The following is a 15,977-nucleotide window of genomic DNA, read 5'->3' on the forward strand; positions in this document are numbered from 1 at the left end:
GAGCCGGGGCCGCTCGGAGCGGGGCCGTGGCGGGGCGCAGGGCGGAGGCTGCCGCAGCCGGGTTTGGGGCGGGGGAGCTGCGCAGGGTGGGTGCCTCGGGGCGCTGATGTGTCCGGCTCCCTTCGCAGGCTGCTCGGGTACTTCAGAGCGAGCGGGAGGCTGAGCCGGCAGCATCCCGGGCATTTCCAGCAAGCGCCCGCCAGCAGCCCGTCACCGACTGAAATTTAGACGTCTTCAGAGAGGGGAGGAAGATCCTCATCTTCCGTAGCCTCCTCAATGAGTGCCAAGCTCTCCAAAGAGTTGAGGCTGTCCCTGCCGCCTTGTCTTCTGAACAGGACATCTGCCACCTTAAATACCAGCAGCACCTGCATCACGCAAGTGGGTCAACTCTTTCAGTCCTTCTCATCCACCCTGGTTTTAATTGTCCTGGTATCCCTCATCTTCTGCCTGATCCTCCTCTCCCTCACCACCTTCCACATCCACAAGAGGAAGATGAAGAAGCGGAAAATGCAAAAGGCTCAGGAGGAGTACGAACGGGACCACTGTGCCCGCAGCAGCAATAGCAGCAGCCAGCACCCTGGGACAGTGGTGCAGGGAGAGGCACCCCAAGGAAGAGACAGCCGACTGGGAAGACCCCCCCAGGACTCGGAGATCCAGCGATCCTCTCCCTCGGCAGCCCCCAGCTCTCAGCGAGCACAGGCTTGTTTGGACACAGCTGGCGCGGGGCTCCTGCAGACGGTGGTTTTGTCATGATGGTTTTGTCAGACCTCGCGAAGGCACTGACTGATGTTTGTAAATATCTGAGTGATTATTCTAGTCCCCGAAGAAGAAGAAAACATTGCTAATTCAAATGAACGAACAAGCCCATGATCCAAGCGCATGACAGATCACATTGCGTTTCTCATTGACTGTGTGAGGAAAGGATGCATCTTTTTACTGGAGAAGGAGCTGGACACAGCTACTAAGTATCAAGTCATCCACCTGCACGAGAGGGTCAGGGGTAGGGGGTCGCTTTTCTCTGGACATTATTACCCCAAGTATAGGGATAACTGGGTTTCCCACTGCTCTTGGGATTCCCATTGCACCCTGTGTCATTGTTACGTGGTGTGAGTTGGGGTGTGGAGGGAGAGGCAGATCTGGTGGGTGCCTTGGGACCCTTCTGTTGTCTCAGCGCAGACTGGTGGTACACTGTGGTCTCTCCTTTTGTGCTGGGATCTATGGCCCCTGTCCCACCCCTCTCATTCCTTTCCAGAACTGGGTATTGCTTGGTGTAGAAATGGCCATCCCTAGCTGGGCATAGCTGCAAGCACCCTCTGACTCCATAGCCCTGTGCCCCCAGCTGAAGCACTGAGTGACCCACTCACTATCTGGGGGATGGAGTCAGCTGTCTGCATAGAGCGGTGCCTGAGCTTTCCCCTCCCATCAGCTCCCTTCATCTTGAAAAGCACCCCTTCCCCGCGCCATGAACCGTGAAACCCAAACCCAGTACCATTCTGCGTGGAAGGGAGAGGAAATGTGCAGTAACTTGCCTGTCCCCTCCCGAGGGAGGTTGTCTTTGTGCCTCCTGTTGGTCCTGAAACAGTCCAGTTCTGCTCCAGGCACCCTGCACTGAATGGCTGCATTTACATCTTTGTCTCCCAGCAAGGAATCCTGCAGCAGTACAGATCTTGCTTCTACTTTTTTAGGCTGATGTGTATTTTCAACCCTTCTAATCTTGTAGACAGGGACAGACAACACTTAATTTTATCGTGTTTCCTCTCCTGGGAAACAAATAATGCAATTCTGCAAAACGTCCACTCCCAAACCCTGCGAGATATTTATGTTTGAAGTGGCTGCTTAGAAGTGGTGTAGTTTATCCCTAGCAAGCATGGAGTTTTGCTGTCTGTGGATGGCAGGTGTGAGTGGCTGCTGGTACTGTGTGTGTTGGAGGACACAGTGTGGTTTACAGAAAATGCGTCTTTGCTTAGTGATTAAATTAATGACCATTACTTGAAGGTGCCTTAACAGCATGCCGTATCTGTATCCAAACTTTGAAACATATAGTGTGGCATCGTGGCAGAGGCAGCCCTCTACTGTGCATACTAACATCTAAAAATTACAGCAAAGGAAAAAGTGATCACAAGGTATTTTTTTCTTCTTCTTCTTTTTTTTTTTTTTCTTTTTTTTTTTTCTTTTTTTTTTTTTTTTCTGTTCCATCATTTAAAGTGATTTCACGATATAGTAATGGTCCACGGTTTTCAATATTCTGTATCCTTTGTATTTCTTCTCTGACATGCTCTGTCTGCTAGGGTGGCTGACTAAAAACTTCCCAGACACATTAGACCAGGAGGTCTGGAGCTGCAATCTGTGAGTGAATGTCATTAGCCAATTTAAAACTGGGAAAGAGAGTGGCAGAAGCTCTCCACACTCCTATCATACCCCCAAAATGCAGAGATTTCAGGGCAGTATTTCTGTTACCCGGTTTTCTCGCTTCCTGATCTTTCCTGGTGTGATGGGTAATTGCTGTTAAGTTTGGATCCGTGCCACCATCGTTTTAGGGAAGAGCTGTACCAGGGAGCCCAAGGAGCCGCTCCACCCGCTGAGGTTAGTGTGGCGAGCTGCCGTGAGCGCAACTGAGCGAGGGGTGTTTGCAAGGATGGGAGCCACGGCTGGCTCTTGCTGATAATGGGTACTTCGTTGTTGCTGGGCAAGGAAATTTGCTTTGTTTTGTTTCCCCCAATAAAGGATGCATGAACTTTCGTGTTTAACCTCCTTATGCAACTGCGGCACAGTATTGCACCACAGGGAATAGATTTAGGACAATGAGGAGTGTTCAGTGAGCACTGATGGAGCTTTCTGACCGTTGATCTCCACTAAATAGAGAGGTATTATTTTCCCCTTTATTTTGTGCCTTTAAACCACCTCCATCCCCTTCCCACCCTCCCCATCCCAAACCAACAGTGTATAATTTCAAGTTTTATAAAAGCAATAAGATGTTCCAAATCACTCCAGTGCATTTCTGGTTGATGATTCCACTTCTTTAGTGTCTGAAGTCAGATACTCTTCCTTCTGCCTTATGCACTCAAGGCATGCAATAATTCCCCAGAAGTGTACTGCTTGTCACATCTCATTGCAGTTATAAAATTGCCCTATTTTTGAAGAAAAAAAGAAGGTTGGAGAGACAGATATATATATCTTTATCTATATACAGGTATATGTATTATTTATATAATCTCATGCCACTGAAAGTAGTTGCAGAAGTGTGACTAGAGTTAAAATGTTATCATGCAAAACTCTATCCTTTGTTAATTAGCTTTGATTTAATATTTTAATATCTCTGTATTTATGTAAATCTTTGTAAATTATATGGTCAATTAGTAAAATTTCATACTGACTTTAATTTTTGCAGAACTGTGAGCTTCTTGTGGTGTCATTTAAGGTTTTTTATTTCAAAAGTTAAACTAGACAAGATATGAGAAGTTGTAAATTCCTATTATCACACGGAATTACTGCAATAAGGTTCTTGCATATTCCCAGTACACAGCCCTATCTTGAGGTATTGCAAGCTTATGAGGTTTAATTGAACGGTCTCAGGAGATCTAGCTGATACAAGCAGGACACGTAGGTTTTCATTTTCATGAAACAATAAGCAATCTAGGGAATAGATGTGGATTTTTAAAACAGAGTTTATGCTTGGAGGTTCTGTCAAATCAATTGCTTCAAAACCCTACAGCTACAGCTAAACTTCTGCACTTAGCATTCAGTATTAATAAGGCTGATGCTTCTTTCCCCTCCCCCTCCTACTTAAACTAGAAAAGAGTGGAAAATTGTTCTTATTTCTAAAGCATACATTTTCAGCTAAATGTGAAACTGCCCAAAGGGTTTTGAATATACATATTTTATGCAAGTGTAATATCTATGTATCTGTATCCATATATTTAAATATTTTTGTGTAATCTTTTCTACAATGTTTGATAGAGATGCTGGGTAAATGCTTGTACCTTTCTTGAACACGAGGAAGGATTTTTACCCTCTCGATGCGGACATTCTTTTTCCTGTGAATTTGCACTGGTTTTGACGAGTGACAATGACAACTGGGCAGCTGAGTGCTGACTGATGGAAGCACAGACTGTCTTTGCTTTGTTAGAGGGCACATCCTCCGACTGGATTTTCCTGGTTCTGAATTGGAGCTGGTTGGCCACTGGCATCCTGCATGTGTACAAATAAGAAGTGCTGTGCGGCTCAATAGTTCCTGTCTGTCCAGCCGTTGTTCTGTGGAGGAAGTGTGGCAGCAATGACTCCTTTTGTAGAGCCCAGTGAGAGCAGAGCTGATGGGCGATGTGATGGCCATGCTGGGACTGCATTGGAGCATCGGTGATGCCTCGTCCTGCACTCCTGTCCTCAGAGCCTGCTGCTGCCCTGGGGATTCATCCAGCTCCCGCTGGCAACAACAGAAGTGGCTTGCACTGACTGCCAAGGGACTGGGATCCCATCTGTAGTCCACACGGAGGGGGACAGCTCTCCACATCACCACCTGACCCTGCTCTGCACCTATCCTAGCAGTCTCCACGGGATGGAAACCACTGCCTCCCACGAGGGCCATGTGCTTCAGCCTGGTGGCACTGGGGAACCTGCACTGCTACTGTTAGCTCTGCTTCCATGGACTGAGAACACTTAGGTTCCTGCGTGGATCATGGACAGGGAATGTAATTTCATTCAAATATCTCGTTCCGGCATTTTTTTCTTTGGAGGTTTGTCTACTGCAAATGTAGTTTCAGATAAAATTTGCCGGGGTCTCCATCCAGACATGTTTTAACTTTTGATACATCTCTCTCAGATGTGTATCTGTAAATTTATAGATATATATCTCAAAAGAAATGCTGGACAAAAAGCAAAGAACAGAGACTTCACGTTATTGACAAAACTGTCCTATGACACAAAGGCTTTTTTTTTAAATTTAAAATTAATTTTAGAGGCTGCTTCTTTAATGTAATTAGCAAGTTACTCTGTGATTAATGTTTTCCATAGCATTTCTGAGTAATTGCTATCTTGTTTCTGGAAAGCTGTGTCCAGTGTTATAAAGCAACTGTGCTTTTTTTCTTCTGTTATTATGAATAGGAGTGCAACTTTTATGTAAAGAGGATAAAAGAACAGGATTTGACTCTTTAGATAGGACTGAATTATTTTAAATCCAGTTATAGGACTTGATTGCTTTTTTTCCTTTCTTGTGGTTATTCTCTCTGCACGTTCATATTTTTTCTATGGGTACTTGAAACCCTACATTTTAATAAGTATGCAAGATATGAAGGGAAACGTGACAAATGGTGTAGGAAATATTATTTTTCCTCTTTTGTGTAAATAGCAAAATTTATAATGACTTAGATACTGATTCATTACATTTCTCATCTCTATAGAATTTGGCATGACACATATACAGACCTTTAAAGCACTTTCATTTATGTTAAAAGTTAGAACTACTTTTGTCCAGGATTGACTTGCTCAGCTCTTTCAGGTATCCAACATTTTTTCCCCTAAGCCAAGTTTTCCATCTGATTGCAAAATATATTTCTAGTAGAACAGAGAGCCTCCTTCTGTTTTCAGCCTTTTTACATGTAGGTCTCTGGTCTGAATCCAGACAAACTCATTAGTGTAGAAAATAGTTACAAACTTGCAAGAACTGGATGGTGTATGAGCCTTGAGGAGAGAGGTGACTGGCAAGCAAACAGGTGAAATGCCTGGCAATGGAAATAGTTGGCTTGCTTTTGTGGAGTTGTGGAAGGGAACTGGATGACCTTCCACTGGAGGGTCTGGGTGAAGGGCAACACATTCCAGCCACAGTAGAGACAAGTATTGATGTCCTCGCTGATCCTGTTGCTCTAAAACATCATTTTCTATGTGACATTAGATCTTATTTCTGTAAATGATATGTAATGTATTTCTTACTCAAGTCAAAGAGGTTTTCGTTGCTTCATCAGTACTATATGTTCTCTGTGGATAATTAGACAAATTCATTTTCCAACCCTTTTAACCTAATACCTCTACAAGCATCAATTTTGTATGAGTTAGGAAATAAATAAATATTTGGATCAGAACCATGTCAGTAAAAATTGCCTTTATTTATATAATCTGGTGTTCCAGTTGGCTTTTCTTTGTTATTTTGTTCCTTGAAACCAAGCAATATAATGTGTTCATTATCTTATTTTCTAAGAGGAAAAAGATTTTAAAGAAAATACCGCAAAATACAGACATACAAACAGGAAAAATTTTAACATTTTAACAGCAGAATGAAATCACGTAGACATTTTTTTTTTGTGTGTGTTTCACAGTCATTCTTTGACCTCTGTTTTTCATACCACCTCCAATCAAGGAAAATTTTAACCTAAAATCTTTTGAAAGATTTCAAAGCACATTGCTTTGCTTTTATGGTTTTACCTTTCCTTACTACACAGTCAGTGACCAAGTACAGGTTAAAACTTTTCAAACAGTATCCTAGGGGATTATGAGCGCTGTAAACAAGGGGCCAGTTATAGTAGGTTATAAGGTGAAAATATTAGTTCTGTAATACAGTAAAAGGAGGAAGGGCTGTGGGGTGAATTTAGGATTCTAAAGGAGTGCCTTAATTTTGTACCTTGCTCTGTAACTCACATGGTGAGGCTCTGGCTTCCAAGCTCTTTATATAATAATGTAACTTACCTATTAAACAGAGTTAGAGCCTCCAAATACACAGCCCTGAAATGAATAAATTAAGCATCATCTACACACAAAAAAATAACTCATAGCATAATACAAATTAAAAGAGTCTTAATGCTGTAATGACCTGTCTTCGATTGTTCAAGTGCTTACACTTGGCAACGAGATCCAAGTGGCACACTGCACAGCTGGGAGACGGATGGCTGGGCAAGATGCTTGAACAGTCACACTGAGAGGCTCAATTTAATTTTTAATTTCAAGTGGAATACGTATTATGGAGGAGAGCCAAGAAAACTAATGTTTATTTTACCATTTCATCACACATAGCACTTCTTTTCTCAGTGCAGAAAACAGCCTTGTATGGTTTGAAGCAGAGTGCTGACTAAGGTATTAGGAATATAGGAAAAGATAATTCTCAGGAGTAAACCCATCACTAATGAAATTCATGGCACAACCTCCTCGAATACAGTGGGGCCTTGATTATGCCCAAGAGAATACCAGATCTCACTCTCTGCTGGCTGTCTATGCCTTGCCAGTGTCATCAGACTCTTGACTTCTCAGTGTTTCTAGGTCACATGGATTTCTCCTGTCTTTTCACTCATCATCCATACGGTGAAGGATCACATGGGCTTACCTACATGTGACATGCTTTTGATCACTTTTTTTTTTTTTTGCTTTTGTTGCATACTTCTATCTGGCTTTCCAGATAGAGAGCCTGTCTGTCAGCGCTAGGGGTAGGCTATGTTGGCCAGGCTTGGCTCTTCCTCCTAATGGGTAATCTCAGCCTATCTCTGACATTAGGAAATTCCTCACTGTAAGTGATTAGTTGGTTTGATTTCTGCAAAGATTCTGTAGGACTTTGCTGTCATCTTGGTCCAGCTTGTCACACATTTACCCAGAGCCCAACCACTCTGTAGCAAGACAGAAATTTTTGAGGAAATGCTAGACTTCAAAATAGCCTGAGAAATACCAGCACAATCCCCAGCATAGTCTACTAGCATTGGTACAGCATCACATTTCCTAATTAAGCTGCCAACCCAAGATCACAGGCTGAAACTGCTGAGAAATCATCATTCTTCCATATCAGGAATAATACTGTAAGGAAAAGCATCAGTTACTATAGAAAGGAGACAAAATAAGGGAGAGGATATGATTATGAATATTAATATAAAAATATATAAAAAACCTGTCAGACAGACAAGGTAAACTGAATGGCTAGCCACTCAGTCCACATTTTCTTCTTTTAAATCAGATTATCATGATCCATCCTATTACGTGTGGTCTTGAATGCTTTTAGACACATTCTTTTACTTTGCTGCTCAGTCAGTGAGCCTGTACTTGTTTATGAACTCCAGTTAAACTCTTTAAAGTCTATTTGTTTTCATTATGGAAATAGAGTTTCTATTAAGTCATCCTTTGAAGAGGCCTCAGCAATAGCATAGGAGAGTTTTCACTTCCAGCACGCTTTTTAGAGCTTGTTCAATCTGGTAAACATGATGTATAAAGGAAGACAACAGTCCAGATGATCATATGGGGTCACTGCAAAAATCTGTAAACAATGATTGCATCCAAACTGAAAGCAAGATACCTATTAAATCCTGAGATGGCCATGACTTTTTACCAGTCTACAATGAAGCAAGTTCAAAACATCTCTGCTCTCTGCTTGAGTTATTTTGGGTTTATGTACTGCTGGAACTGAGCTGACTATGCGTCGCCCTGATTTTTCAGCCTTCTGATTTTGTTTGCATTCTTGTATTGGAGTTCTCACAATTCTAACATAAACAAAGTAGATTGTTTTCACATTCCTCTCTGTGATTGACTGCTGGTTTGACCACTGGGGTCAGAGGGGTGTTCATCTCATCCCCCAATCCTTGACCAAATCCCAAAAGCTGTATAAGTTGAAATTCCCAAAATAAAGGCCCTTCTTTTCTCACTCTCAACCTGATGGGTGAGTGTCGCTCTTTCCTGTTCTGATTGCGGCGACTATGAGCCATTACCTCTCTGACAGAGCTTCTCTGAAGTCAGTTTGTCCTGTGATAAAGAGATGAGGATGAACCTAGTGTAGGAGTGGAAAAGGTAGGTGATATGTGACAGATGGGTGTTAGTAGGACTGTTTGCATAGCACTGTAGCCATACTGCAGGTCTAAGAGCACATTCCTCAGCCCCATATACTTGCAAGTGAGAAAACATAACAGCATTACACAACTCTTGGTATCAGATCTGTATGTAATGCCTTTTATAAGTGAAAACTTTCTACAGCTTCCAGAGAAGCTTTTGAGATTGCTATGCTCCAATTAGACCTCTTTTGTTCCTTTTACAAAATTTTTTTCTAATGCTCTGGAAAACAGAAACTCAAAATACATCAAAATAAAGTATGCAACAGGATGCTGTAATCCATGTGAGAATGGTGTGTTTCTGAAAGACACCATGCTGACGAATCTTTATGTGTTCATAGCCTGAGGACTTCACCACCAGAGAACCGTGTTTCTTCTCTGCTGATGTGCACCAGTTGTTGCAGTGGGGGGCCAGGAGGAGGGATTCAGATTTCCTCAGGCTGATGGAGCTGGTGAAGTTGTGATGGCATGAGCTGTCAACAGGAAAATGAAGAGAAAACACTCACCTCCTGTCATGGAAGGCATGGGGGGAAAAAAACAAGTTTCAGAAACAAAGATTTTGCTGGGTTGGAACTGGTGATTTGTTAAGGAATATCTCCAGGATTTACTCCACAGTACCTTGGCTCAAGTAATATCTCAGCACAAAGAAGTTTCCATTTGCCTCTCTATCTCCTGCCCTCTTCTACCACTCTTCCAGACCACTTTACCTTCACTAACTTCTTGTACTCTGAAGCAAGTTTTGGTACACCTGCACAAATGTGTGGCAAATGAGCTAGTGAATCACAAGGCAGCAATAACCCCTGGGTGTGCTGTGGAGGAGGCATCTAACAGCATGGGAAAGGGTGCAGTAAACCCTTCAGAACAGTTGTGTGAGGCAGGACTAATGAGACCATGTGCTCTGATCCCTGTCATGGACATCTGGGATTAAAATATTGATAGCCTTCTCTGCCTGTGGAGCTCCAGCTGGCTCTTGGGCTCTGGCCCACCTCACTGCCACAATGCCCACAACTATCTTCATACCCTGTGGTATAAAACTGCATTGGCTTTGAGATGCAAAAAGCTGAATTTTGAATGAGATCCTTCATGTTTTCCCAAATATCCTCTTGCTCCTCTGTATGATCAGTTCCAGGCAAGGTCTACAGCTCCCACACCTGACCTGCCTGGAAGGTGGGCTGTACAGAGCTGCACAGGGGAGGACAATTTGATCTGTGCAAACAAAGCCTCAGTTATCCTTGCCTTCCTCTCCTTGATTCCCAGCCCAGTCTCCCCACTATTTTCTATGGAGCCAACAATGTTCAGCTCTCTGTTCTTCCCTCAAACACAGTTGATGTTAGCCAATGGACCCAAAAACTGCTGGGGGAGGACAACTGACAGGCAGTTGGGCAGGGAATATGCCTGCACTATAATGCAGGCATTAGTGAAAGAAGTTATTTTTCACATCTCATGAATTGTAAGTAAATTTCAAGATTTTTTTGGAGCCTGACTCAGAGTTTTGAAATGTTTGGATTTGGCAATGCTGCTCAACAATATCTCTGAAGCCCATCTGTGCTGTTTACACGCTCTTTCTTCAGCCCCCCCAGGCATTGTCTGTTTCCTTTGGTTTTCCAGACTGTAATCTTTTGAAGCAATAAATTAAGGGTTTGTTTGATAATTGTGATGTTTGCGTGAAAGTTGTTCGGAAGGTGAATCATAGATTTCTAAGACTAAAATGGGATCTGGAGGCATATAGCTGCAAAATTATCTACAGTCTGTCACAAACAGGATTTTAATCCAGTATTTCACGTCTCCTGCCTGCCAGGTCCAGCGGCCCAGAAGCATTCATTTTTTAGGAGTCTTAGCTGATTTCCAGCTTGCAAGTGCTGGTGAATCCAATTCATGCTTTTGTAAGTTTTTTCAGTAATTACAAAAGTAGCTGAAAAATACAAGATTTGTCCCTTAAAGGCAATATTTTTATAATATACAGAATGAAGTTAGCATATGCAGTGGTTATTAGGATATTGTAAAATATAGACATCTGGCAAGGAAGGTGAGCCATCTGTGAAAATACAGTTCCTATGACATACAATAACCCAAATTATGCCTCAGTTATAAATTCACAGCACTGGGAGTGCAAACAAAACTGTGTCCTGAGGGAAAAGTATGAGGAAATGTTACATATGCAACTATGTACCTACTCAGAAGGTGTCAGCTAAAATAAATGAGACATTTGTAGTCACTATGGGATTTTGCCTCACAAAATGTCCCCCACCCTGTTTTTATAGATTTACCCTTGCCTCCCTTCACTGTTTCCCCCTTACTCCAATGTCTCTCAAAAAAAAAAAAAAAAAAAAAAAAATCTTGTGCTGTGCCTCCAAATATTTCTCTGCTCAAATGCCTGCATCAGAGAGCTCCTTAGTGAGCTGCATACAAATACAGAGGTCAAATACGGTCCACAGTTTTTTTGTGTTTAATATAAAATATAGACAGATATAGATATATATGTGTATGTATGTTTATAATGCATATACAAATTGTCTCACAAATTTTGGTCTGATTACTCTTCTTGAAACCCAACATTTAACTTTCAAGTTAAGGAGGTTTTCATAAAAGTTTGGGGTTATTTGTTATTTTCTAACTGCTTCATTTGTGGTAGTTTAAAAAAATTATCATCAGTTATTGAAACTTGTGGATATTTGTAAGATTATAAGCAAGTGGCACCAAAACAATTATCTTCCAGCCTAATTTCAGAAGAAATTTTCATTTTGATTTGCCCTAAGAGAAAGAGAATAGAAGTCATGCTTATCAGTGAGTGTTTCCTAGGGTATGCAGATAGTAACAAGGCAAGGTACTGAAGCAAGTTGGCATTTTTTTTTTCAGTTGATAAATAATTCACAAAACAGCCACAGGATAGTGCAGAGAATATGCCTTCTAGTGAAAACCTAAAAAACTCAATCTGTTCTGTTTACCCAAGAAAAACCTGAAAGGTGATTTGTGCACAATTCTACATGGGAAAGTTGTTTTTCATGGGAACTAATTGGTTAGAAATGAACAGAATATCCTGATGTGACAGTACAGAAGCTGATGCTGTATAATACGGATAGCAGAGATAATTGAGCTGTGGCAGATTATTATCATTCAAACTGTTATTCTGAAATGTCACTACTTTTAAAGAAGTTATAAGGTTGATGGAAAGATCTTTGATTAATGATGGTCCTCAGATGGATTTCTAGCAGAGATTGGACAAGATGATTTTATCACTTTCCTTTAGGCTTCAATCTATTGATCTGCAAAATTTATATCTTCCTTTACAAAAAAAAAAAAAAAAAAAAAAAATTCAGGGTGAAAATATTTATTTTGCAGAAATATTGCACAGAAACTGACAATTGAGAGAAAACCATTCCCATACCTTTGTTACAAGACTAGCATTTCCAAGAGGTGAGGGTTTCTCTTTGCTTTTTCATGGCACACCTTCACTACTGCGTGACTGATAGAAGGCTTGCAGTGTACTTGACAAGAGCTGTTAGCTGCATAATGGCACAGGCTGCCTCAAACGGTACTTCAGTCTCCTCACTTGCATACTTCATTTCAAGAGATGCACTGAAAGGTTAAGAAGCGTGCGAAGAAGGCAGTTTTGGAAAGAGAATACCAACGGATTAACTCAGGGTTTTCAACTGTAATTAAGGCTGGTGATACGCTAATAATACTGTGAGATTCACAAACAGCATTTCTATAGATCAAAGACCAAACTTTACAAATTACTGGGTAGAGACAGGATAGCAGTGTTCTAAAAAGTCCTCTAGTGGCACTCTCTATGCCAGCTCTTGGAAATGTCACAGAGCAGCAGGATGTATATGTATACAGCCTAAAGTTTAAATTCAATTTTCCCAACAATTGTATAAGCCCAAGGAATCTGCATTCTTCATTTACATGTTTGCTGTACACAGAGAAGAACATACTATCCAACATTAGACTGGAAGAAAATGGCCACCTGTTTTAGAAAAGTGACTTGTTAGTACATATAGATTAATGGGAACAAAATTCAGGAGTCTCAGAAAAAGCATTAAGTACTCTTGCAATATCTGTTCCATCAGGTAACGTCATGGGTGGAATTTGAAATTGCTTCCTAACTCCTGAGTGGTACAGGTCAGATTCAAACAGCTTAAGCAGTTGCATTTTGGAGGAAAGGAAGAAGTTACTGAAAGTGTCAAAGCCTTTGTGCAGTGGGGGTGTAGTGATAAGCAGAAAGAAAGCTGTGAAATGAGCAATAAAAGCAAAAATGGTGGGGAAACTTCTCCCAGGCTTTGCTTTCCTGATGAACTCTGGGCCACTGCTAGTGTCTCATGGTGTGATGGTTTGAGTGTTTACTCTGCTGTGAGACAGCATGAAGAGAAAAAAAAGGTAAACAGGCCCAAACTTAAGGGTACAAAGACAGATTTATTAACACATACACTAAAAGAAGAAAATAAAATCAAAATTAAATTATCAAAACACTCTTCCTTCCCCACAAACTGTTCACTTTTCCACAAACTACATAAAGGGACAAAATCTGTGATTTTCAGTCAGTTTCACCATTTAAAAAATAATATTTTAACATTTATTTGGAACAGGAGTCTCTCTTAGAGTCCCATGGATACATTGCCACAAGAGAAACAGTCCTCTGGTGGCTCCCACGAATCTGCAGCCACCCAAAGAGAAACCTCTGCAAACCATGAAATCCCACGCATTAGAAGCCTTTCCCATGGCTTCATATGGCTGTATCAGTTTATATGGGGTACTGTTTAAGGATGCCTCTTCTAGTATAATACAAAGATTCTCTTCCTCTATCTTTAAAATCTCACCTTCATCTCAAAAACTAGAGATCTCCTTTTCCCCTAGGAGCAAAGGGCTTAATATCACTTTTTCTTCCTCTGTTCAAAATTCTCCATTAAATCTCAATTATATCAGTCCACAACTTTTACCTAGAGCCATGCATCCCCCCCGCAAACAGCATTCATACATTATAGGAAATTTAACACATTCTCCACAGTTTCACAAGCGAAGTCCAGCCAACAAGGCAGCTCCTCATTCCTTTGTCCCACTTAGGACTTTCACTCTCTTCACTGACTTCACGCTGCATCTTCTCTGTGTTCACTCTGTCCCTCTTCTCCTTACTCCTTTCATTTTGTGCCAAGAAAGAGTTAGCATTCTTGCCTGGGCCTGCAGATGGCCACATGATCTCTGCTGGGCAGTAGCCTCTAGGATTTTCCAAGGCCGAGGGGATGGGGGAAGAGAGCTTCACCAGGAGGGATCTCGGAGCGGCCTGAAGGTGGATGCCTCCTGCCAGCCGGACGGGGTGGGCACAGCCCGCAGCAGCAGCACAGCTCGGAGCAGCAGCAGCAGCAGGAGCAGAGCCCGGAGCAGCAGCAGAGCCCTGAGCAGCAGCAGAGCCCGGAGCAGCAGCAGCAGCAGAGCCCGGAGCAGCAGGAGCAGAGCCCGGAGCAGCAGCAGAGCCCTGAGCAGCAGCAGAGCCCGGCCAGGCCACACGCAGGAGCCGTGCGGGGCCCGTGGGGCAGGGCCAGCCCAGCCGTGCCCGGAGCTGCCCTCAGGAGGCGCTGGGCAGACAGGAGCCGCAGCCGCCCCTTCCCTTGGCCGGCCGCTGGGGCCCTGAGGGGTCACAGGGCAGAGCAGGGCCGGCCCTTCGCCTGTTCAAGGCCGGAAAAGGGCTGTCTCCCGCCATTTTAAGCCTGTATGACCCAGAGGTATATCCCTATATTTAATTGGCCATCAATCTTAAAAGTCAGTCACTAAGTGGTTTTTACCATCTGTGCTAAACCAACACGCATGGCTATGGGAAGAAAGAAGGAGCGGCAAACTCTGGGTACTTAGGAAACATAAGGCATCATCTTGGTTCTCAAACTTGTCCAGGGTTAAGCAGCAACTAGGTGTGGGAATTTGGATCTGCCTTTGGGAACATTGCCGGCTTTAGCCACATAAATCCTTTGTTGGATGAAGCCTAACCAATGAATTAGGAGGGAAAAGACTCAGAAGTTGCAGTGTCCAGATCTTTTACTGGAAGTAGCTTTATAGATAGATCTCCAGAGCATTTGATCTAGTGAAAACTCTCTCCATCCCCACTCAGTTTTCTATTTACAGTTGATACACTTTTGAAAAGAGCAGTTATATCCTTGCATGTCCTCATATCCTATCCCAGATTCCATTGCAAAATAGATGTATTTACTCGCTTGGTTTTGTCTTGCTCTGCCTTTTTTTTCCCCCTGTTGATATCTATAACAAGTTTATGAAGATGTGGTCTGCTATCTGCACAATTTAAACTATCAGCTCCGTGGGGCAATGAATATGTTCACATGTACCAGGCACAAAAAAGGTGCTGTTTAAACCCAGGTGATATGCCTCTAATTAATAAAACTATTTTCAATTCTAAGGGTGACTGAAACAAGAAGAGGGTATTCACAGAATAACTTGGTTTGGAATGGACCTCTAACCTTAATTTTAAGCCCTTTTCACCAACTTGGCATGTCTATGACCAAAGATGCTCTTCAACTTCTCCAAAAAATGGACCCCACCAGACCCTGGGACCAGGTTTCTCAAAGTGAATCCCATGGTCCAAGTAGCCAAGCCCTTGGCTGTTGTAAAACTGACCATTTTCTCTGAGAACTGTCTTCTATGTAATGCAAAGTGAGAAGATCATTCTAAGTGTATGAAATTGTTTGTGACATTAACTCAGTCCCAGATGTGTTGAATTGTTCTAATATGCGAGGCTGAGAAGCTGAAGCCACTGAAAATGAATATGGTGTGTTGTTAATGCGCTTGATTATAAGAGAATTAGAACACTTGTTGAAATAGTGTCAGCTGTGTTTAATTTCCAGTGCATTTATTGGGCATGAAACTCATGTGTATTGCTGTTAGCCTCATGGAAAACGTTGTATTGTCTTGGATTTTACTTTTCCAGCAGCAGTGTATTTCCACTACAGTATTACCAGTATATGCGATATTTTTTGCTCACTAGAAACAGGAAAACACTTGTAAATGTCGTCATCCATGGGACAGTGATGTGCTCCTTTAAAGGTTCCTATCTGTAATGAGAGCAACCTCAATTTTATCACTGCTAAGAAATTACACAGCTTACAAGCTGTACATTTGCTGCAGTTGCCAGCAGTGGCAAAACTAATCTGTACTTGGATGTAGAAGCACATGATGTGTTGTTCTCCAAGACAC

The 15,977-nt window shown here is 42.2% G+C and overlaps 1 protein-coding gene across 1 annotated transcript; it reads left to right on the forward strand.

The window, feature by feature from the left end:
- Positions 1-133: 133 nt before the first annotated feature.
- On the forward strand, positions 134-2,128 carry C2H11orf87 (chromosome 2 C11orf87 homolog). Its single transcript, XM_066313024.1, has one exon. The coding sequence runs from the start codon at positions 277-279 to the stop codon at positions 751-753; it is 477 nt and encodes a 158-aa protein (XP_066169121.1). The 5' UTR covers positions 134-276; the 3' UTR covers positions 754-2,128.
- Positions 2,129-15,977: the final 13,849 nt, after the last annotated feature.

Source organism: Sylvia atricapilla, chromosome 2 (genome assembly GCF_009819655.1).
Source record: "Sylvia atricapilla isolate bSylAtr1 chromosome 2, bSylAtr1.pri, whole genome shotgun sequence".
In the NCBI taxonomy this organism is placed as follows: domain Eukaryota; kingdom Metazoa; phylum Chordata; class Aves; order Passeriformes; family Sylviidae; genus Sylvia; species Sylvia atricapilla.

What these genes read in the sequence shown, in the direction of transcription:
- C2H11orf87 (XM_066313024.1), top strand. Translation starts at nt 277, where the DNA reads ATGAGTGCCAAGCTCTCCAAAGAGTTGAGGCTGTCCCTGCCGCCTTGT.